Genomic DNA, 21,721 nt, shown 5'->3' with positions numbered 1-21,721 from the left:
TTAGAATTTATCTATAACTAAGTTATACATGGTCCAATGAGTACGAAATTTTTACTATAGTTCAAACATACAATAATTAGCCTACCATAAAAATTTCACCATAATTGAACTACAGAAGCTGCAGCTATGAATTGTTCCAATTAATTACAGACAAAATTGGATTTTCTAATTAATCTAAAACTACAGCAAAAATTTTGTACTAAAGCATATCATATTATATGTTCATTGTATAGATCTACTCATGTGGAGTCCAACAAAATTAGATTTTCCATTTTATAATTTTTCTGTGATTTACTATGATTTTTTAAAGATTCACCAGAAATAAATAAAAAAGAAAAAGACAAAACCACCATCAGTATAGCAAAACCACTGTTACTGTAGCAAAACCACCGTCGAAAACCGCCAGAGGGGTAAAATAGACGGTTTTAAAAACTTCAGGAGGTAAAATAGACGGTTTCATAGTTTGGGGTGTGAAGTAGACCATGATTAATAGGTGGGGTCCATTTGAAAGTGCTTTTTCCCCTGTCTCCTATGATACCCGGCTGGCTTGATTTGGTATGCGCTAGATGAAGTAGACTTTTTCCAAAACTCTTGTCCGTGGACGTAATTGCAATTTTCGCCCCAGGGGCCATATCCTCTCCCACAGGTTTTGCGGCTGCGGCACTCTGTCCCCAGCAGCGCCGCCTTCGTCTTCCCGGAACCCCGCCGACGCGCCCCTCCCCCCGCCCTCCTCGCCTCACCGCGCGCAAGAGCCCCATGGACACGGGCTCCTCACCCGCCGCCAGCCAGCAGACCTTCCAGGTTCGCCCTCACCAATTTCAATCCAATGACAACCCGTCCCTCTTCTTCACCTTGTCCTGACCGCCGGCGGCTTCCTCGCGTCGCAGCTAATCCTGGGGTCGTCGTCGGTGGCGCGAAAGAACATCCTCGAGGAGATGGGGCTGGAGTTCCAGGTCATGGTGGGTCGTGCTGCTCTGATGCTTGGCTTGCTCCCCAACCGCCCTGATTCTGCCGATGAAATGCTTATGGGACCTGTTTGTCTTTCTGTGGTTTCAGACTGCGGACATCGACGAGAAGAGCATCAGGAGGGAGAATCCTGATGACCTGGTCATGGTCCTCGCGGAGGCCAAGGTAGGCACAAAAAAATGCCCTGCTTTTTTCGCCCCCCTTTGGTGAGACAATGCTCTGGGTTGTGCTAAGTTGTAGCTTCAGACCTTCAGTATTACAGACTCGGGAGTTCTGCAGTTACATCCAGTTGCCAATGTGATGATTTGTATGGCTCAATTGAAAATGCGTTGCTGGGTGCTGCAAGTTTTTGCTGTAATGTTCTACTTGTAGTAAGACAGTAGTCCCTTTGTGCGTTGTATTGGGAGTTTAAAATAAAATATTGTTTTTTTCATTTTGTGTTATAACGATACTATGTGATGCCTGTATTTTCTTCAATCTGCACGAGAACACACATGAAAGTTCAGTAGTTGGTACCTTTGTTGTTTGCAAGGACCTATAAAAAGGCCTTTCTGTTGGAATAACCCTCATCAACAAGATAATATTTCTCTGAATATATAGAAATATTGTTCAGCAATGAATGCAGGAATTTTGTACATAAATCGGTTTGAGAACAAATAAAGTATACTTCAGGTTCAGGGGTAGTGGAAACTTATTTGAATGCTCGACCAAAGTAATCAGTCAATATACATGGTCATGTGCTGAACCTGGCCATCCAGCAACAAAGAAAGTTATCCTGTTCTTAAGACTGCTGAAGGCATCGATCATATAATTATACTTTTGTGTTTGCAGATGATGATTACGAAGTCTTGGATGAATCATCATATTTTTCTGAATTTTTTTCGGCTTTGTATTTTCCTACTCACTTCTTCAGTTGGCTTCTGAAGTTGTTCTGGATTTGCATAACTAAGTTGATTTCAAACCATTAGTTTTTACCATATTACCATGCATGCTTTTAAATAAAGTCAACTCGTTTTATAAATTTTCTAAGAGCTTCTAGGATACAATTTGGTTTCTCAACATACCATTCATATCCTTTTTAAAGGTACATGAAAACTAATACTTCTTTCTGTGGGAGGACAAGGAGGCTAAAGAAATGTCCAACCAAATTGGGCCTTGGTTGTTTTTTTAGCACCAACTATTTTTTCTCCCCCAGCATGGAGTTAACCACTTTAAGCATCTTTCAGGCTGATGCTATCATGTCCAGACTAAACCTTGCTGATTACCAGAAAGAAGGCAATCAACCAACACTCCTGATCACTTCTGACATAGTATGTCTCGATTACCTCTGCAGTCCTAATTTAGGTAGAATTTGTATGCCACAGTTGTGGATGTGTCTTCTCCTCTATTTTTTTGCTAGTATGTTATCATTTGTATGATTACATACTGAATTGTAGTTGACTTTGAGGTGGTCGTCCATGAAGGGATTATTAGAGAAAAGCCAATCACCAAGGAAGAAGCACGCCAATTCCTGAAAGGTTTGTTGTCCACTAAACGTCTGACTCACATTGTTTTAATGCATTTGTTTATTAAGTGAATCATTATCTTCAGGCTATTCTGGAGGTCATGTATCAACTGTTGGGTCTGTAGTTGTAACTAATCTTACAACTGAGAAGAGACTTGGAAGTTTGGACAAAGCTGAGGTAATTTTATCTTTTTAGCCAAAAGGACTCTTTCATTGACGCTACTCTTGTTATGTTGCCATTCAAATCAGATTTACTAGTTCAGAAGGATAGATGGTCCAATTTAGATGCGTAATTGATATATCAATATAGTTATTTAATAGAAATGAATTCACCAATGTAGGGGGGGGTGACAGAACCGCTCAATTTATACAAGATCAAGTACGGCTGTCCCTGTTTAACATGTTGACGCGCACATACTTTCACTTATATGAACCCGGTAGTCCGCCGAGTGTCACAAAGGACTTCTGTAAATCCACATCACAACCAAGACCGTAATAGATTAAGCAAATACACATCACATACACGGAGTTGCAGCGAAAATAATGTTTACAATTGAGTTCACAAATAATAATATGTTGCCAAGTTTATAAATATGATAGCTAAAACAACATAGCTTTAAAATGGTTACAATAACATAAGTTCCAAATACACTGCTAGTATAAGTAACATCCTCCAACAATAGTATATAGACGAGAAATAAATATAGAGTCGTTGAGTTCACCGGCGGTTAGCCACCATCTTCCGCAGGCCGAGAACTTCACCTGCAACATGGTGGGATAAACCCTGAGTATTCGAATGTACTCAGCTAGACTTACCCGTCAGGAGAAAAATAAAAAAACTCTCAAGGACATGCAAGACTTATTTCGTGGAGCCGGATGGATAGCATAACTTTGCAAAAAGAGCATTACTATCATGAGTCTTTACTTCCAATATTTTAGTCAATATTTTAGCATCAAGTTTAGTGAAGCTTATTATGGCTAACTTTGCACCTATTCTAGAGCAATCACTTAATTAATAAGCATCACAATAGCAACCATACCCGGTTTATCATATAATTATCATAACCATCATATTACATCTAGTGTTACTACGAATGAAGGAAGCCCGGTCAAGTTTCTCACTATCCGGGAGAGACGGCGATTCGAATCGATTGCAACCAGCTGGGCAGAAATCCTAACACAAACCCAGGCGTACCGCGCGAAGGTAGCCTTAGGTCACCTTTGGTACAACTCAAGACTCATTTCGCGGGTTCGATCAGCATCACACACTCAGGGACTAACCAGCTGCCAGGACGCTGAGGCCTAGCCTCGGCTCCCCGCACATCCTTACTACCTCCAGTGTGCACCCTCGGACAGAACGACTCCCGGCCTGAGTTGAGCTACTCGGCTTCGCGGTCAGAACAAGTTATCCAGCCAGCTAAGTGAGAGGCTGTGTTCAAAATGATCGAGGACCAACAACGATGCGGTCCTTAACCGACACAGACGGGATAAAACATGCACCCAAGACCTCTATGTCTTGCTGCCTCTCAATCACCAGATCCCGTCCGGTCTCCATTTATTCATCACCATATGATTATTTTTCACGATAGCAAATATAGCCAACCGTGATCAGGTATCCACCTATCTTGCAGGTGACAGAAAATCACCCACTTCTATCGGTCTAAGCATGGCGAAGCATAGGTCGGCCTATTCATCTAGTAAGGGTACCAGCATTTATATATATAGTGGACAAGGTAGGAAATATGCACCAACGGCTTCATTCGACTCCTATCACCTAATGCAGCATACAAAAGTTATACTTATGTGCATTTGTAAAAAGAGAGGGTAGGAGACTTAGAATGTTCTGGGGCTTGCCTGGGATCCAACACTAGGTCAGTGTTTGTTAGATGACACTCGCTTGGCGAGCATCTCCAGTTCAGGCATGAACTCTCGGGGTCCTTCCATCTTCTGGATCCGTCCATCAACACATCATCTTCGGGACTTATCCGCCAACACCGTCTTCTGGTTCGACTTCAACATCATGTCCTTCCACCCTTCACGTGGTTCATCTAGCGTACCTAAATGAGATGCACAATGCAGAGATATGAATGCAAAGAATGGCTGCAAGGGATGCATCACATAAAAGCATTCAAAACAAGCTCAAGGTTACACAAGAAGGCATAGCATCTAGAGTTGTTTAACTAAATATCACACAATCTATTATTGAAAGATAGTAAGCACATCAAGCATGACACACAAGTTAACTTAAGTTTAGCTATTACAAGCATTCATCAATCAAGAATTAACTAAACATGTTTAGCCAAAACAAGAGCAAGCTAAAGCAATTAACTTAGCACATGCCTAGAATCTGGTCAGCAACACAGAAGGCACTTGTTGCAACCATAACTGGAGTTATAGGCATCAAACAAAGGTTATCCTAGACTTTCTGAAAAGGTTAGGAAGTTGTCCACAACTTTGTTATTTACACCTAGAGCTAATTCAAAGGTTAACAAGGTTGAAAAACACTAACAAACAGATCTGCACAAACTAGAACAGAAAACTGACATGAACTTCAGAAATGCATAACTGGAGTTCTAATAATCCAACAAACATGGCTCTTAACATTCTAGAAAGCTTATTAAGTTATTTATAACTTTCTTATTATCATATTAAGATGGTTTAACAACCAACAAGGTCATGACAACACAATGAAGACATTTTGGACAGAACATGCCATTCCACTTTAAACAGCTATAATCAGAGTTCTAGACCAACAAAAGTGGTGCTCTTAGACATTTTGGAAAGCTTAACAAAAACACTACAATTCTTCTATTATCACCAATACATGATTACATGTTTAAATAAGCAAAAAAAACAACAACCATTCAGATCTGTTCAGAGGATATGCAAAACCTGATAGCAAACTTCTAAAATCTATAACTCCTAAACCAGCAGGCCTAAAATCATAAAATTTTAGGACAAGCAATATAAGAAAATTATCTACAACTTTGGTATTCACCACATTTACAGAAAACATCATTTGCATCACAAAAATATCACCACCACAGAAAATGTATATGCAGCCATAACAGCAGAGATACAACTATATGCATTTATCATTTATGTTGTTAACAACTAACATTTTGTTGCTTTATATGTAGCTCCTAATCATAACCAACCAATCTCATTACTTAACACCAATTATTAGAAATATTACATGGCATAAACACATGCATCTATTAACAAACTTTCATCCTCTACTTATATAATGCAACATATATATTATTTTTAGGTGATATTTTAAACATAGAGTTGAGAGTTGAAATTTTTACAGGTGAAAGGTGATATCAAAACATGGCTACTGTAGAAATATTACATGCTCATGATTTATAAATCGATCATTATAATCAAAACAAGTTTTAATTACAAAAAGACACATGAGAGCAAGATAAATCTAAAACTCAACATTTGCTGTAAACATCTAGCCATATTATGTATCAACATGACATAACCACATCAGACCAAGGTACATTTTCCATTTTTACACCTTCATAATAATTATAACTTATTTAAAACTATTTATCAAACATTAAGCATGCTAAATCCATAACTCAATCATACTGCATCCAATGAACATGACAATTTTACCACAGCACACATATGACATCAGTAGCCTACCATAAAAATTTTAGTCATTGGAGCACCATAACTTTAGATATGAATTTATTCCTAGAAAACCCTAATTTACAAAAATAAATAAAAACAGCAGAAACTTTCTACTAAAGCATGCCATATTTTGACTCTACTGCATAGATATACTCTCAAGAATTCCAAAACATCTTCATTTGCTATTTTACGATTTTTCTACGATTTCCTATGATTTTTCAAAGTTTCAGCCGATTAAATGCAATAAAGGAAAAGAAAAAAGAAAAACACATTTGCACTGAGGACCCTAAACTTTCCACTAAATAGATTCCAGCAAAAAGGTCCTTTAAGGCACTATTCATAGGAGTCATGGATTTTGCATCTGGACCCAAGAAAAAGCTTCTATTTCCATTTTATTCCCTCTCTCCTTCACCGGAACGGAGCATAGCACGGCGTGCGGAGCCCATTTCGGCTGGTCGCGGCGGTCCTCGGCGGAGGCGAGTGGCGGGGGAGCATGGGGGTTGTCCACCGTGCCCGAGGGTGGCACCAGCTGGGCCAGGGACGGGCCCAGGCATCTTGGCCACGTGTGTGCGCAGCGCACGGAGGCGTAGCTCGGGCGGTGGCCGTCTGCAGTGGGGATGGGGCCGGGAAAAGGGGGCGCCCGGGGGTGGCGTGCTGCGGTGGAGGCGCTGCCTTACTCGGTTGTGCGGTGGTTGGCTGCGTGGACAGAGAAGGGAGTGGCGGCAGCACAACTCTGCTCGGCGGAGCTCGGCATGCCCGCGCGCACGCGCTATAGGGCGAACGGGAGAGCCAAGGAGAGTGAGAGCTAGTGAGGGAGAGGGGGAAGCTCGGGCGTCCACTTCTGGAAGGCGCAGAGAGAGGCAGGGCACGCGTCGGCAATGGTTGGGCGCGAACTCGTGCATGACGGCCACGTCGGCATTTTGTCGAGCACGTGGCGGGCGACGGTGTGGGTATGGTGGGCGCCGATTTTAGGCCAGCTACAGGCCGATTTGGCGAACGGGCCTTGAAGCAAAGTTGCTTATCTCGGGCTGCTCTACAAACCTTATTTAAGATGTCAAGTCATTAGAGCCACGGATTCGGAGATAATCAGCACCAAACTAGAGTGTCAGCGAGAAAACGAGGATTAAGGAAGAGCTCGGTTTTTGTTAGTTTTGGGAGGTCAAACTTGGTCAAACTGATCCCAACCTTTTGTATGCCCTTCTTCAAGATGTAAACTCCAAATTTTATTTTTGGATCAAATCATGTTGCTTAACAAAAATTCGAGAACGCGAGATGCAAATGTCAACGACGATGAATTCCGGACTTAGAATTATTTAGAGCCCAGAAAACAGCAGCTGGTTCAGGTTTGAAGCCTTTATTTGACAAGCTTAGAGGAAGATTTAGACTTGGGTCTTTAAACAAAGTTTGTTGTACACATATGATCTGCAACTTTTCTTAAAGGTTAAACCTCAGATCTGGTACAGAAGCTATCATTCCACTTCGGTCAAAGCAGTATCTCAATAAAGCTTTAAATTATGCTTTTTGGTCCATTGAAGCATTTTCTTGATATTTGCTCAACACGAACCTTTCATAACTTTTGTTCATGAGTTGAATTAGGACTGTTTGAGAAAGGTTGCAAGGTTTGGTCGACATCCCATGTTTCCATTTACCCCATGAAGCAATTCTAGAAAGGTTATAACTTATCATTTCATGTGACTTCTTGGCTCCAAACTTTATGAAACTTTTCCAATGGTCAAGATAACTAGATATTAAGGTGATGCTCATGAAAGAGCCATGGTTAACACTACTTAAGCATACATTTGAAAAGGGTCAACATATAAGAAAAGGTGTGTTGTCCAAGTTTAAGTTGGAGTTCATTTTCATAGATTTGACCTTAACACCTTCATCACCACTTCCGAGATAAGGAACTAAAGCTCCTGATTACCACTTATCCTGTCATGTTTGAGCTCAAACCCACTGCTTAGCATGTGGCTTACACCTGGGTTGTTAAGGGCGGGGGGGTGTATTTGGTATATGAGATTCTTCAAATTTATTGTGTCAAAAGGATTTTTTTTGTCTTAAATGTGATATTTGTGGATGATAATTGACCAAGGAAGTTTTGCATTGTCATTCTACACACCGCAGGTTTATTTCCACGATATACCAGATGAGGTCATCGAGAACTTGGTACATGCTCATTTATTCTACTTCCATGCCTTTTATAAATAGCAGCAGCCAAAATAATTGCTGGATTACCATCACGAGGTTCAATATTTTCATATTTGTCATGTTATGTCACTGTGCTTTTCTCTTCCCTGTTTGCTAGATCGATGAGGGAGTAGTATTTAGGGTCGCAGGTGGCTTGCTACTTGAACATCCATTGACCCTTCCATTTGTCGAAGCAGTGGTCAGTGTCTCATTCACCTTATCTTGGTTGTCTTATAGGGTTTTTGTTTCCATTCATACAAATGTGAACTAGCCTTGACTTGTGCAGGTTGGTTCTAGTGATAGCGTCATGGGGCTCTCAAAGGAGATCGCAAACAAGCTAATTCACGACGCACTGTCTACTTAGCATAGCAATTTTGGAGCTATTGTTTCTGATCAAATTCTTACTGCACTCGCCCGGAGATGACATCACACAGAAAGCATATCTGGGGATACCTCATAGTGAATCAGTTATTCTTGTATTTTTCTTTATTTAAATGTTAATCGAAGACAGGCACACCTGTGGAGTGAGCAAGGACGCTCCAATCCCATGACCTGCCATTGCAAATTGTGATCAGGTTGTACTTACAGCCTGTTTCACTTGGAAGGATATATTGATGCTTCTATAAGTGGGGCAATTTGTATGATTTGTAATATACTGATATATATAATCTCGTTTCTGATTTGTGATGCTGTGCTCTTTGCCTCTTTGCAATTGTTATACAGAGCACAAGTGTAGGGATGAAAATGAATCGGATATGAACTGCTATGTACGGATACGAATACATGACCGTGGGCATTAAGTGTTAGATAGCGGTAGATATCCAACTTTGAGTGTTTAGATTTGAATATGATATGGGATATTGAATGTTTGGATTAAGATACGGATTGTAGCTGTTGTTGATTTCAATTTCTACATTCTAGGTAGCGGTGAGCCATATATGTTCTGAAGTTATGTCCTAGTAGGTCACAATTTCAGAAAAGGGCGGGGGCTACAATTTCATGACGAAACCAGGGTCATTTAACATGGATGCACAAAAAAAAAGAGTAACTTTTAGGTAAAACTAGGTAGCGTACCCGTGCGTTGCTACGGGATAGCTAACATTCTATACTAAAAATACACGGATCGCACTGTAAGATAACAATACTGTAAAAATTAAATACCAACGTTAAAGTGATATTTAATCCAAAAAGCAAAGTTTATGAATTTAACACAATCACAGAGAGCGCGACGTCGCAGGCTCACAGGCTCTACTGTATAGATCATTCTGTGATGCGGTTAAGATAATGTTTTATATCGACAGAAAAAAATCTCCGATATTCATTTCTTTTGTGCCCCAATAAATCCACGAATAAGTTCCGTCGCATCTCCATACCATCATATACATATGTTCGAGTATATATGTAAATATAGGTAAATGCTCGTGCATTGCAACGGGAAAAAACAATGTTACGATAACATATGTATGAACATGTGTTGTACTATTACCTATAAGTATGATGTACATAACACCAATATTACATAAGTCTTCATGTTGTATAGACCATTATAAAGTTCAAGAAATTATTAGTATTTTACCTTCTAACTTGACTATAAACCATCAGTTTAAGGGCCCTAGCATGCATGAAAAAAGACAAAGGTAATATCTTTCAGAACAAGATAATTAAATTTGGACAGGTAACTATAAACGTATCGGACAACTATCTGGACCAATTCCCAACCTACAGAAGTATATATCATGTGTTAACAATCAATAGTGCAAGGGAGGTGTCATGCATAGTCCCTATTCTAGGTTGTTTGTTTGTTCATCATGCAATTGCAAGCATTTCATAATTTAAGCACATACAAAGTTCTTAAGCTGTGTGCATGATCCAAAGCTTAAGTCGTCAGCTAGAATCGGCAGAACTCTTGAGTCCACAATTGGGTCAGATATAGTATCCGTGGGTATCTCATTCTCTGATTCACGAAGGATAACATTAAACATAGCAATATCTAAATCAGCTACATAATGCTGCATCACCTGATAGAAACATAAAAAATTTCATGACTTCACATAAAAGATACTATTACCAAAGAAACAAAAATCAGCATCTGAAAGCATACCAATTTTGCCAACACTGGTAAACATCTACACTCATGTCCACCAGCACGAAGAGGACAACTTCTGCTGAATGCATCATCAAATGTAGTTTTCCAGAGATCAATAGAAAAACTCCTATGTTGCTGATCACCCAGAAAGCCCTAACAACCTCTCAATCTTTGGAGTTGACAAATCTTCTACAGGGGTTTGCATGTGGGGTGTCATTGCATGTGAAATGAAAATCCTTAAAAAAACTAAAAAATGAATTAGTTTGCAGTAGGTTTTACTCATCACTGTTTTACAAGAGCCATACTCAGCTTTTTGGAAAGTGCCAAGACAGTAATAGGGTTAACCTTTATATGCCACCACATCTTCTCCAATGCATCTACAATGTGCTAGTTTTACGCCAATCATCTAGCATCTTCATGATATTGGGTATACTTGCCATTGTAGTTACTTTTCCATCGTGGTGTAGCGAAACTCCTCTCAGGCTTCTTTGCACCATTTGTGCTGAAAACCTTAAATGGACTTGAGTGCCGTGAAGTACCAAATGTTTGTGCAATGATCTCTCAGGACAAATGTGTTCGATAGCCAAAATGTCAGCCTACATCAAAATTAGGTTCTTACTTCTTAAATTTTGATATGAAAGAATTGATGCTAACAATAATAAGGGAAATAAGCGGTAGAGCGTAGTCATAATTTACCTTGAAACATCATTGCCACGAGATTTTGAAACAAGCAGAAGCCCAGAAACTAAATTTTTTGCAACCGAAGCTTTCCTATCTGAGGACCAAAATTTTGATGCATGAATGTAAATCCTAGATAAATGGAGAGCTAGCGTATGAAACTTATGTGATGAACAACCATGCTCTAGCACCACAAAGTAGAGAGAAACCTCAAGAGCAGCCTCATTATTTTCATACGAAACTTAGTTGCCATTATCAGCTAGGTTTTCTTCAGTATTAACAATTCCATAGTCAGTGCCCCAAATCTGATCACATTTCGGAGTTTCATCCAAATATCGATTTTCTTTGCCTCTTCAGTGGCTTTACCTTCAATCTCTCTGTCCTCAATGGCATTACCATTAGTTACTTTACTCTGAATAGGTTTATCATTAGTGACTTGACATTCAACGGCCTTATCATCCTTTATTCTGTCCTCAATGTCCTCATCATTCTTTGCTCTGCCTCAACAGCTTTGTCATCGGTGGCTTTGCCTTCAACAGTGCTATCATCCTTGATTCTGCCCTCAACTGCTTTATCATCTGCAGGTTATTAGTAAAAAAAGAAAAAAATCCATCTCAAAGAAAAAATAAACAAAACTTACACCATTTAAACATGAAAAGATCAGACAAATATTAAAGCAATGGATATTAGTATGATTGTTATTTTACATCTACAGGCAACAAATCATGAATGAATCATTGATGTCTAATGGAATGCATAAATAACCAGCACCATAGTCATAAATTAAGTCTGTTGACCTAAAGAAAACAGGGAGACAAAAACAACCATTTCCCTTGCTTGTCTTAACAATCCAACAGTTGCTGCTGTTTTTACTTCACCAACAGAAGATAAATATCAAGTCACTGCTAGTTCCTTCCAAACTGTCATGCCTGCTTGTTCACAGAGGTGGGAACATCATCACAGGATTATGTAAATTCGATTAGCATTCTATCTCTTTCTAGCAAGAAGCCAATTATGGCTACCAGCTCAAGATTATGATTTAGTAGTATATACTACCACCTTATTAATTCTAGAGCTCAGAGAAATGATGTGGTAAGATATTTCACTACCTTAAACAGTCCCTGTTTGTATTATTACCAGCAATAATCTTAGTATTTTTTTATGAAACTATCCGAAGGTACAAAATTACACGTGATAATCGAGTCATGCAAAGATTAGATAGAAAATATCAATCTTCTTCCTCATCATCGTCCCCAGCATCATCCTGCTCAATGGCTCGCCATGGTACAGCGACAGATTAAGCACCATACAAAAATAGGAAAAAAGATTATCAAGGTTGACTGAATTTTGACACTGGTCTGTACACTCACAATCACCGATTTCAACGAGCGCCATCAGCCTGTCGACAACGTTGAGCTCCTTGGTGTCCTACAGGGGGCACGCGAAGGCCTCGAGATCACGTACTCGCCACCGACAGCATCATGTATGTCCGTTCCTGCAAAAAGCAGGATGAATCAGCAGCGATCAACGAAGTGCCCGGCCTGGGCGCAATTGACCCCACGAGATTGGCCTCTTGCTAGCTCCTGGACGACGCGGGCGAGGGCGAGATTGTCCTCTTGCTAGCTAAGGCCAGTGAACGGCCACCTCCCGTCAGCCGGCGACGCGACCGCCACCGCAGTGATCGACCACCACCGCAACGTGGTAGATAATCATGTTCGGTTGTTTTGTATGAAGAAAAATCATAACCTCTTGATGAGAATAATTTCTTATTTGATTTGATTTGATTGATTGATATTAGTTTTCTTTTGCATGCAAGAAAGTTATATCACAACAGGCGTGATGGTCGTGCGAGGGAGCACTTCCTTTTGCATGGAAGGAAACTGCCATGATTGCCACCGCATGTGGGTCTCATGCAAGGAAAATCAGTAACTGCATGCAAGGAAAATCAACAACTGTCGTGATTGTCGCATGGAGGTGGGATCGATCGCATAAGGTGGAAGATGGACGAATCAAGACAATTGTCGCACCAAAACGATGTCCACAATTTATTCTTTTTAGTTGTAGGAGATGAACACTTTGTAGTAAAGTTTTCTCTTTTATTTGGGAACTAACTTTTTAAATTAGTTGGTTAGGTTTATTATGGTAGTGACTTGTCTATATGAGTTCAAGTTCTCAATTTGGCATGCGATGCTTGTGTTTTTATTTATTTTACTAGGTAGCGTGCCCGTATATTGCTATGGGATAGCTAACAATTTGTACTAAAAACATATGGATCACATGATAAAATAATAGTATTGTAAAAATTAAATACCAACGTTAAAATGACATTTAATTCAAAAAACAAAGTTTGTGAAATCAACACAGTCACGGAGAACGCGGCGTCGCATGCTCACAAACTCTACTTTATAGACTTTTTCGTGATGTGGCTAAGATAATGTTTTATATCGGTAGGAAGAAATCTCTGATATCCATTTCTTTCGTGAGCCAATAAATCCGATATCCATTTCTTTCGTGCGCCAATAAATCTACGAATAAGTTCCGCCGTATCTCCGTACCATCCTATACACAGGTTCAAGTATATATGTAAATATTAATACCTGTCACATGGACAATACTGCGTGTCTTGAAAAATCTCTCACAAACCTTAAAATAAAGTATGTTATACTCACCATATATATATGTGTGTGGCTTTAGGTCTATTATTCCACGCAGACATATACCGTAGAATAATGTAGGATTGTTTACATGCATTATCGTGGTATTATTTTTTTTTTCTGTTGCACAATAATTTAATCGATTAGAAAATAATCGTTACCCGACACTCCAAGGATTACGTCCTTTCTTACGTGCAATAGCTTTGTCGTGTATCAAAGAAACCTTCTTCGTAGAAAACCAACACAAGATGACATGCATTGAAGGCAAACATGATTAAGGGCTAAAACAAAAGATAAAACCTACGCACAATCTGGCACTGCCGGCACATAGCCACACATGTCAAGCATGGGTCTTGTGTATGTGCCTAAAAACCCGAGATAATATAACAAAGAATAACATGATATATGACAAAGTAGCTAATGCTATGTTCATAAACATATAGCAGTGCCAACAACTCACAGATCACATTTGCCAAGTAAACAACATTGTCCTCACATATATAGCTACAACTGATCATCGCTTCCGTTCTAGTAATCAAGGGAGCATCAAGTTCTAATTCTCAGCTACAACTCCCATTCTCACCGCTATCATCCACACGAGAAAAATGTTCACCTGAACGCACTGCACTGGAGACGTCCTACACTTGAGTCTATCCTGAGGCAGGTAATCCTGCAGCAATGTCACTCTAGCCAAGGCAGCCGTTGACAAACAACTGGCACATTGCAGCACCACGCGGGAACTAAATGCCCTTCCCCTTCACTTTATTCTCAGGTGAAGTAACAATGGAGGCCAGCTTTGGCTGGTTGGGGATTTTGAATTTGCCGTGTGAGATCCCAACGACATGAAGGGTTTACATCAACAACTTGAACCTGCATGAAGAATGAGACTGGGTTAAATTGTTGCCCTCGATTATCAGATAGTATACATTAATAATGCAAATACTAACAGCCTTGTTCCCCAAAAAAAGAGAGCAATTTGACGATGTGTGCAAATCAGCAGAAGATCATTTTGTTTCTTCTCTAATAAAATGAATCATTCATCAAAAGATCCTCAACTCAAGGCCCAAATATACAAATATCCTCAATTGTAGTAATATCTGAAGTCTGATTTTTTTGGGGAGCGATGTGTCAACAAAATATCAATATGATCCATGATGATGACAATATTTGCTACATTTAAGCATCTTACGTAAGTCTAGCTTAATGATTAGAATACAAATCATAAGGTGGTATTATCAATAAGCCCTGAAGCCTCTAAAGAAAGATGTTCTACTTCCCAATGCTAAATACTGAAGATTCAAGAGCAAAACTGAATGATGAAAAGGAGAAAAACTGCTCTGCAAAATTTTTTCAAGAACAAGCCTGAAAGTATGACTGTGCTAGGTGGGTGTTTCCTTGTACTAAACTGCAATTTATTTTTACAAGAAGGCAAATGATAATAGTTCAGTACCATTAAGATATTAATCATTCATTTTGGTGCAATAGGTGTACTGTCAAAATGCAGTACTGAAAAGGTCCACGGTATTGTATAATATTTTTGAGTCATATATATACTGAAACTAATTAGTCACTTACCGCTGCTAAGCGACACTCCACAAATCAACCTAGATCCCAGCAGCTAGCGAATTATTTCGTATAGCAATGAACACCAATCACTCCTATATGCAAGCTATTATGACAAAATCAGTTTGCATGACCCAAAACTGAAAGCCTGGTCTGCAGGAACATGCATTTAGTCCTAACCTGAAAGCCAAATAATAAGAAAGAAAATTTAATACTGGTATACCAAACTGAAAAAATGCAGCCTAAAACCAAACTGAGTTCGAAACTATGAATGGTCTGAGTGCACGGCTGAATTACTTGATCACCGGGATTGGTCTGAGTGAATCAAAAATCACCATGAATTAAAGTCACCTAAGACCAAATGTGGTACAGGAGATGCAGCATGAGACAAAGAAGAGGAGAACCTACACAGAACACAGACATTGAGATAAGAATAATGCTATGGTATGCTATTGAACATTCATAAGAGAATATATATAGCATATTAAAAAAAGAACACTGAAACAACATCTGCTATTGAGCACAACACAACATCTGTAGCTTGAAGGATTCTAGATCTCTTGATTTTCTTGAGAAATAGAGACAATCATTGAAGTAAAGAGATTTCTTTTTCTTTTGAGAAATAGAGTCATTGAAGTACATATTTTTTTTTTGAGAAACATAGAGGCAGTCATTGTGAAGTACACAAATATATACATTTTAAAAATAGGCGCTTGTCAAGCTGCTATTGTTCAGTCAAAACTTGAAGCGGGGGGGGGGGGGGGGGGGGGGGGGGGGGGGGGGGTTTGTTTGGTGTGTTTGTTTAAACAAAAACGAAAGGTAAGCCTTTGCCGATTAGGAGTAACTGAGTAATTCCAATATCTCTCGAAGCAAAGTTTAAGAACATGGATCAAACATGTACTTGGGCCTTACTGTCCTCATCAACCCAAAAATATATTCTCTCATGATCCTCACCACAACAAGTGCAACTCCTATGACTTTGTTTGCGCAGCCAAAAGGGAATTTGGCAAAAGGGTGGGCGCCCTGATGAAACCAACTCCTGCACAGTTATTCACCTGAATGAGTCATTAGAATTAGTCTTATACCATACAACAAACATGAAGAAAGAGAGGTCAAGGCAGTTATTGAACTACCTTAGATTTGCATTGCTTCCTTCACAACATATTTCCTGAAATCAAATGTGAATGAATTCTTTCTAGCTAAGTGGAAAATAGAACCTACCTTGAATCCATCTTCATGTGATGGGCATTGAAGAAGAAAATGGTTGCTGCATACAGACATGCAGAGGCATATACTTAATCTATGGAAATGATGGGAACAAAAAGGCCCCTTAACAGCATGTATACGTACTGTACTACTGAACAAAATGTGACTGAAGGTGTTGGGTGTCAGACTATCACTACTAATGATGTGTGCTACCCATGTTTTTTTTGGTATTTACAGATTTAACAGATGCTAATTTATAATATAGGAACTAAGGAACTCAATGGCGCTTCCTATGGAAAATAATATATTTACAGGGTTTTCATAAAGATATCACAAACGGGTATTCTCTTTCCTCCTAGATCATGTCTAGTACAGCAAGTTCATTCCTCTTTCCTCCTAGATCATGTCTATATTCTCCAATTATATCCATCTCTACTTGATATGTATTCAGTATTCTTAAACGTAGAGAAATATCCAACTTAGAAAAGTAGAACTTGTTTGTTCTAAACGCCCGCGCTTGTCCCGTCGTGCTGTTCGCCCTGACTGTTGCTCCTCACCTCCTCCTGCGTGCCTTCCCCAGCACCGAGCACCCACCTACGCGCCCTGCTCCCTCAGTCTCGCATGCGCCAGCAGCGCCCTCTCTCTATTGCATGCAACTACGCATCAATTTTTTCTCTACATGCATGGTTCCCATGCAAATTTTATCTGCTCCACTCATGAACAAATGGAATGACGCCTGCCCTGCATGCAACTGTTGTGCCTGCACGCTCGCCCTCGCATGCCACATGGAACTGCTGCGCCTACACATGCCGTGCATGTACGCATTAGCTGTGCGCCACATGCCTGTTGATGCGCATGCAGGTGGGGACCACCCACGCCCGCTTTGCTCCCCGCGCACGTGGGGACAGCCTCTGCATGCGCTCGCTTCCTACGCCTGCTAATGTTGCAACATGAACCACTCCTGCAACATACGTCTAAAACAAGTAAAACATTTACAAACATACATTTGCAACATATGTGTATAGTAACTACAACATCCAGATAAACACACTTGCAACATACGTCTGAAACAGATGAAACATTTTGAATAGACGCTTGCAACATATCTGAAACATATGCAACATACAGATGAAGCACTTGCAACATAGGTCTGAAATAGGTGAAACATTTAGAACATTCACTTGCAACATACATGTATATCCACTGCAACACAAGCACATCCAGATAAAACATTTGCAATATACGTTTCAAACTGCTGAAACATACACTTGAAACATACATGTATAGCCATTGCAACATTTGCAACACTAGATCTACTTTCGCAACATCCAGGTGAAACAATGCAACATACATCTGAAACATACGGTTGCAACATGTGCTCTTGTACTTGCTGCTGCCCAATGGAGGATGGTTGACGCAACGTTGGGAGCATAGCGCGAGGTACGAGCGGGGCGCAAGGTGTGGACGACGCATAGCGTGAGGCACAGGCAAGATGCGTAGCACGAGGCACGAGGCGAGCACAACGCGAAGCGGGTCGGATGCGACCGGGCGAGGCGCGAGGCACAGGGGTGCACGACACGAGGTGGGTCCATCCCGTCCGGACCGCCCTGATAGAACATTACCGATGCAACATGTGGCAGCGAATTAGGTTATCATTTCACCCGCATTTTATTTTATCTCAAATTTGTACTTCAGCCTTGTGACCATTGTTGTTTTTTAAGAATGCATATAAAAACTTGTGAAAATATTTTTAAATGAATCTAGTTGCATAATTTTTTAATACTAAAATACTTATAATTCAAATAATTTCTGGTCAAAATTAAACAATTATGAACCTTTCAGAAATGTAATTCTGAATGGAGCGATAAAAATAAGATCAACAATTCAGCATATAATATAATATAATATAATATAATAAATAAAAAAGAAAAACAAAAACAAAAATGCTTATCTACCTGGGCCGTTTGTTGCGGGGCGTCCAATGCAGACCGTCGACCCTCTCACCAACGGCCCAGATTCAGCACCACCTTCCCCATCTCCATCCCCCGTTCTGAACCCCCGCCGCCGCGCCGACGGCGGCCGTCTCCCTCCTTGCTCCGGGGACCGCCACGCCCCCGTCCCCTGGTATAAATTCTCGCCTCTTAGCAACCAGCGCGCGCGCCTAAATGAATGTGGCGGCGGAGGAGGAGAGGGCGGCGGAGCTGGCCGGCCCGCTCCGCGACCTCCTCCCGCCGGTGGACTTCTGCTGCGCGTACGGCTCCACGCTCCTCCACGCGCGCCCCGACGGGACGTCCATGGTCGATTACATCCTCGGCGTCGCTGACCCCCTCCAATGGCACTCCGAGGTGCTAGGAACCTAACCATCTCTCTCGCCTCGCCTCACCTCCCTCCTCTCAGTTTGGTCAACCAATCCCTGTCAAATTGGGGTTCATATTCTTAAATTGATGTTATCCTGACGGAATTGTTTCTTGGTCGGTGCAGAACCTGGAAAGGAACCCCGCGCACTACTCCCGCTGGATGGCAGGCTTCGGTGCAGGCGCCGTAAGCTTCATCATAGGCTCAGAGCAACATCACCACAATCTTTCTGGTTGGCTGTTGGCTAACTGTGTGAATGGTCGGCTGTTTCTTGGTTTTTGTTGGAGCTCAGATCACTGGGCTGGCGGATCGTGTTGGGGTCGGGGTGTACTTCAACCCGTTTGTGGAATGGAGAGACAAGGTACCATGAATGGCTGAGCCTTGTGTTCGATGGCATTGTGTTCCACTGGCTGTGTGAATTGAGTACTTGCTGAAGAAATTTGTCTTTTGGTGGTGCAGAGGATAAAGTATGGGGTGGTGAGGATGAGGGACCTGGCGATGGATGTGTTGACCTGGGACAGGTTCTACCTCAGTGGCCGGCTGCAGAAACCGGTATGAATGCGAAATGCCCTGTTCTTCAAAATGTACAACCACATAATGCTGATTTTGCTAGATTGGGATTGTGTGCTTTATATTTTCTTGTCTCATTTTTAGACCGTGGCTCCAATTATCTTTTGTGGCTGTGGTGATACACATTTTGCCTGATATGGACCGTATTCGTGTGACTACTTTATTTATTTGTTTTACTGGTTGAGGTTATATTCATTGGCTGTCTAGTATTTTGGGTCGCTCACTGCACAATTGTAGTGCCTTTTATGCGTATTTTGGTAGGTTCATGTTCTTGTTGACAACTGGGATATAAGGAAGGTCAACTCAATTAACCTAGAAATGGCAACTTCAGCTTCTCTACTCCTTTTGCCAGAAGAGTTCACCGAGGTTATTGCTAACTTGATGCTTCCTTCCATGAAATTATTTTTTTTGTTTTGGTTGGGTTGATTCTAAATTTCTGATCTTCCTTTTATCCCTCTTTGTGCAGTACGACCTATACGCTCAAATTTGTAGTCTATCATATATGGGTGATTTGAGAATGCTGTTTGCAGAAGACAAAGATAAGGTATCAACAAAATAAATCATGTTCATCTTTGCTCTATACTTGTGATCATTTCAATTCAATTTAATATTACATCATTCTTCACAAAGGTGTCCTGTCTGTTTGGCACATCCAAAAGCAATTCATTTATGTACTTCTCTAAATTGAAAATGGCATGTTCTTATGGCAAACTCAACCACGAACAAATGGATTGTAGCATGGTACACAGTATTTAACTTCAATATTCTTCTGTTCAAATTAGGCCCATTTGACCATATCGCCATATATATTTGTGGTGCCCTAAACTGTGGCAAAATGGAACATACATCTAGGTACTGCATACCAGTTTATTACTGGTTTCACTGTGATGAGCAAAATACACTGGTTGGTAGTTATTTATTTCATGGGAGGGACTGATAAGACAATTGACAATTTAGTCCTTTGAGATCTTAGCCTCTAAATTCTGTTGCTTTTATTGGATCTGCATACTGGGTTCGAAGATTGTATAAATTATTATTGTTTTGTGGTTACTTTTTGTTGTCTGCAAGTTTAGGATAAGATAGTGTGTTAATGGGATTTCTATTTGGTTTATAATTTCATACCCAATTCCTACTATAAATCAGGTGAAGAAGATTGTTGAGGGTAGTTTTCAGTCGTTTCAATTGATGTACAGACCCCTCTTGCAAGAGTATATTGCTGAAGGGCTATTGAAGACATCATCCCATGGACAGTATAAGACTTTCCGGCAGGTTTGTTACCTTCTGCTCATACTCATAGTTTGTTCAAAGAGATAAAACTATAGAAGTGCTTTGCCTCTGGCTTTCACGATTCTTTGTGGACCACACAACATGCAAATGTTCTCTTGCACTTGCCTTACTGCTTTATTTTTCTTACCTTTGCTATCCCGACTTTTTTTACCACTCTGGAAAATTCGTATGGATTCCCATCCTAGTAGCAATTGTAACTACACCTGATCCCAAATATAAGTCCATTCAACTTTTTCCTAAGTCAAACTATTTTAACTTTGATTAGCAGTAACTAAACAGTTATATAAATTAATAACATGAGATTAATGTTACTAGATTTATCATGAAACATACTTTCATAATATATCACTCTTTTGATTTAATAAAATGATAATATATCACTCTTTCGATTTAATAAAATGATAATATATCACTCTTTCGATTTAATAAAATGATATATTCTTAAAGATATAACTAGTCGGTGCAACACTAGAGATCATGTCAATGTCCTTATGGATTTATATGGAATCGAAGCGAGTATAAATTTGGAGCCTGTATAAATTGCATCACTTCAGTAAGTGTACTTGTATGCTTGGTTTGAATGTCTAACTATTAGAGTCGCGTGTCTACAGGATTGTGGTCCATCAACAACAAATGAACTGTTCTATGTTCTTCCGTGGACGATCCAAAGGCAAATGCAAGGAAGACACACATTGCATGGAAAAGGTTGGAATGCACGTGATGGTCTCATCAATCTTGTAGCCTTGATCATTCTATAACACATTCTCAGTGCAGACAATTTTTCTGTAGAAATACCACCACGCACCATAGTTTCTTCAAAGGACATGGCAGCAAACTGTGTACGGAGGGCCCTGAGGCGCCGAGTAATGGTTTCAAGCATGCGGCAAGCAATGTCTGGTCTGCTCGCCTCTGGTGGTGCAGTTGCTGCTCAATACCTCGGGAAGAAGATGGCTAAGGCTTGGCAATCTAGAGTAGCTTAAGCCAATGCCTTCTTTTTTCCACATTGGTGTATGCTAGGCT

General features: G+C 40.3%; 2 protein-coding genes and 1 pseudogene across 5 annotated transcripts; 2 read left to right on the top strand and 1 right to left on the bottom strand.

The window, feature by feature from the left end:
- The first annotated feature begins 614 nt into the window (after window positions 1-614).
- On the top strand, window positions 615-8,989 carry LOC136486913 (uncharacterized). Of its 3 annotated transcripts, none has more exons than XM_066483982.1 (9): window positions 615-801; window positions 888-959; window positions 1,057-1,131; window positions 2,193-2,276; window positions 2,414-2,483; window positions 2,557-2,648; window positions 8,240-8,281; window positions 8,421-8,501; window positions 8,589-8,989. In XM_066483982.1, the coding sequence occupies exons 1-9, from the start codon at window positions 757-759 to the stop codon at window positions 8,664-8,666; spliced, it is 639 nt and encodes a 212-aa protein (XP_066340079.1). In that variant the 5' UTR covers window positions 615-756; the 3' UTR covers window positions 8,667-8,989. The 3 variants fall into 3 exon arrangements, with proteins under 3 accessions (XP_066340079.1, XP_066340078.1, XP_066340077.1); XM_066483981.1 differs by having other exon boundaries at window positions 2,193-2,310; window positions 2,430-2,483; XM_066483980.1 differs by having other exon boundaries at window positions 2,193-2,310; window positions 2,403-2,483.
- Window positions 8,990-9,949: 960 nt separating this feature from the next.
- Window positions 9,950-12,461, bottom strand: LOC136489148 (uncharacterized; annotated as a pseudogene).
- A 6,050-nt stretch (window positions 12,462-18,511) lies between these two features.
- LOC136486910 (uncharacterized) lies at window positions 18,512-21,703 on the top strand. Of its 2 annotated transcripts, none has more exons than XM_066483976.1 (9): window positions 18,512-18,834; window positions 18,971-19,030; window positions 19,137-19,205; window positions 19,304-19,396; window positions 19,676-19,780; window positions 19,881-19,958; window positions 20,558-20,683; window positions 21,313-21,406; window positions 21,491-21,703. In XM_066483976.1, the coding sequence occupies exons 1-9, from the start codon at window positions 18,655-18,657 to the stop codon at window positions 21,679-21,681; spliced, it is 996 nt and encodes a 331-aa protein (XP_066340073.1). In that variant the 5' UTR covers window positions 18,512-18,654; the 3' UTR covers window positions 21,682-21,703. The 2 variants fall into 2 exon arrangements, with proteins under 2 accessions (XP_066340073.1, XP_066340072.1); XM_066483975.1 differs by having other exon boundaries at window positions 21,476-21,703.
- Window positions 21,704-21,721: the final 18 nt, after the last annotated feature.

This window comes from Miscanthus floridulus, chromosome 10 (assembly GCF_019320115.1).
Source record: "Miscanthus floridulus cultivar M001 chromosome 10, ASM1932011v1, whole genome shotgun sequence".
In the NCBI taxonomy this organism is placed as follows: domain Eukaryota; kingdom Viridiplantae; phylum Streptophyta; class Magnoliopsida; order Poales; family Poaceae; genus Miscanthus; species Miscanthus floridulus.
This window is presented reverse-complemented; position numbering and strand designations above follow the sequence as displayed.

Coding starts and splice junctions, on each gene's coding strand:
- LOC136486913 (XM_066483980.1), top strand. CDS start 757: ATGGACACGGGCTCCTCACCCGCCGCCAGCCAGCAGACCTTCCAG. Junction 1,132..2,192: donor TGGTCCTCGCGGAGGCCAAG/GTAGGCACAAAA, acceptor AGCATCTTTCAG/GCTGATGCTATCATGTCCAG. Junction 8,502..8,588: donor TTCCATTTGTCGAAGCAGTG/GTCAGTGTCTCA, acceptor TGACTTGTGCAG/GTTGGTTCTAGTGATAGCGT.
- LOC136486910 (XM_066483975.1), top strand. CDS start 18,655: ATGAATGTGGCGGCGGAGGAGGAGAGGGCGGCGGAGCTGGCCGGCCCG. Junction 19,781..19,880: donor TGCCAGAAGAGTTCACCGAG/GTTATTGCTAAC, acceptor CTCTTTGTGCAG/TACGACCTATACGCTCAAAT. Junction 20,684..21,312: donor AGTATAAGACTTTCCGGCAG/GTTTGTTACCTT, acceptor GCGTGTCTACAG/GATTGTGGTCCATCAACAAC.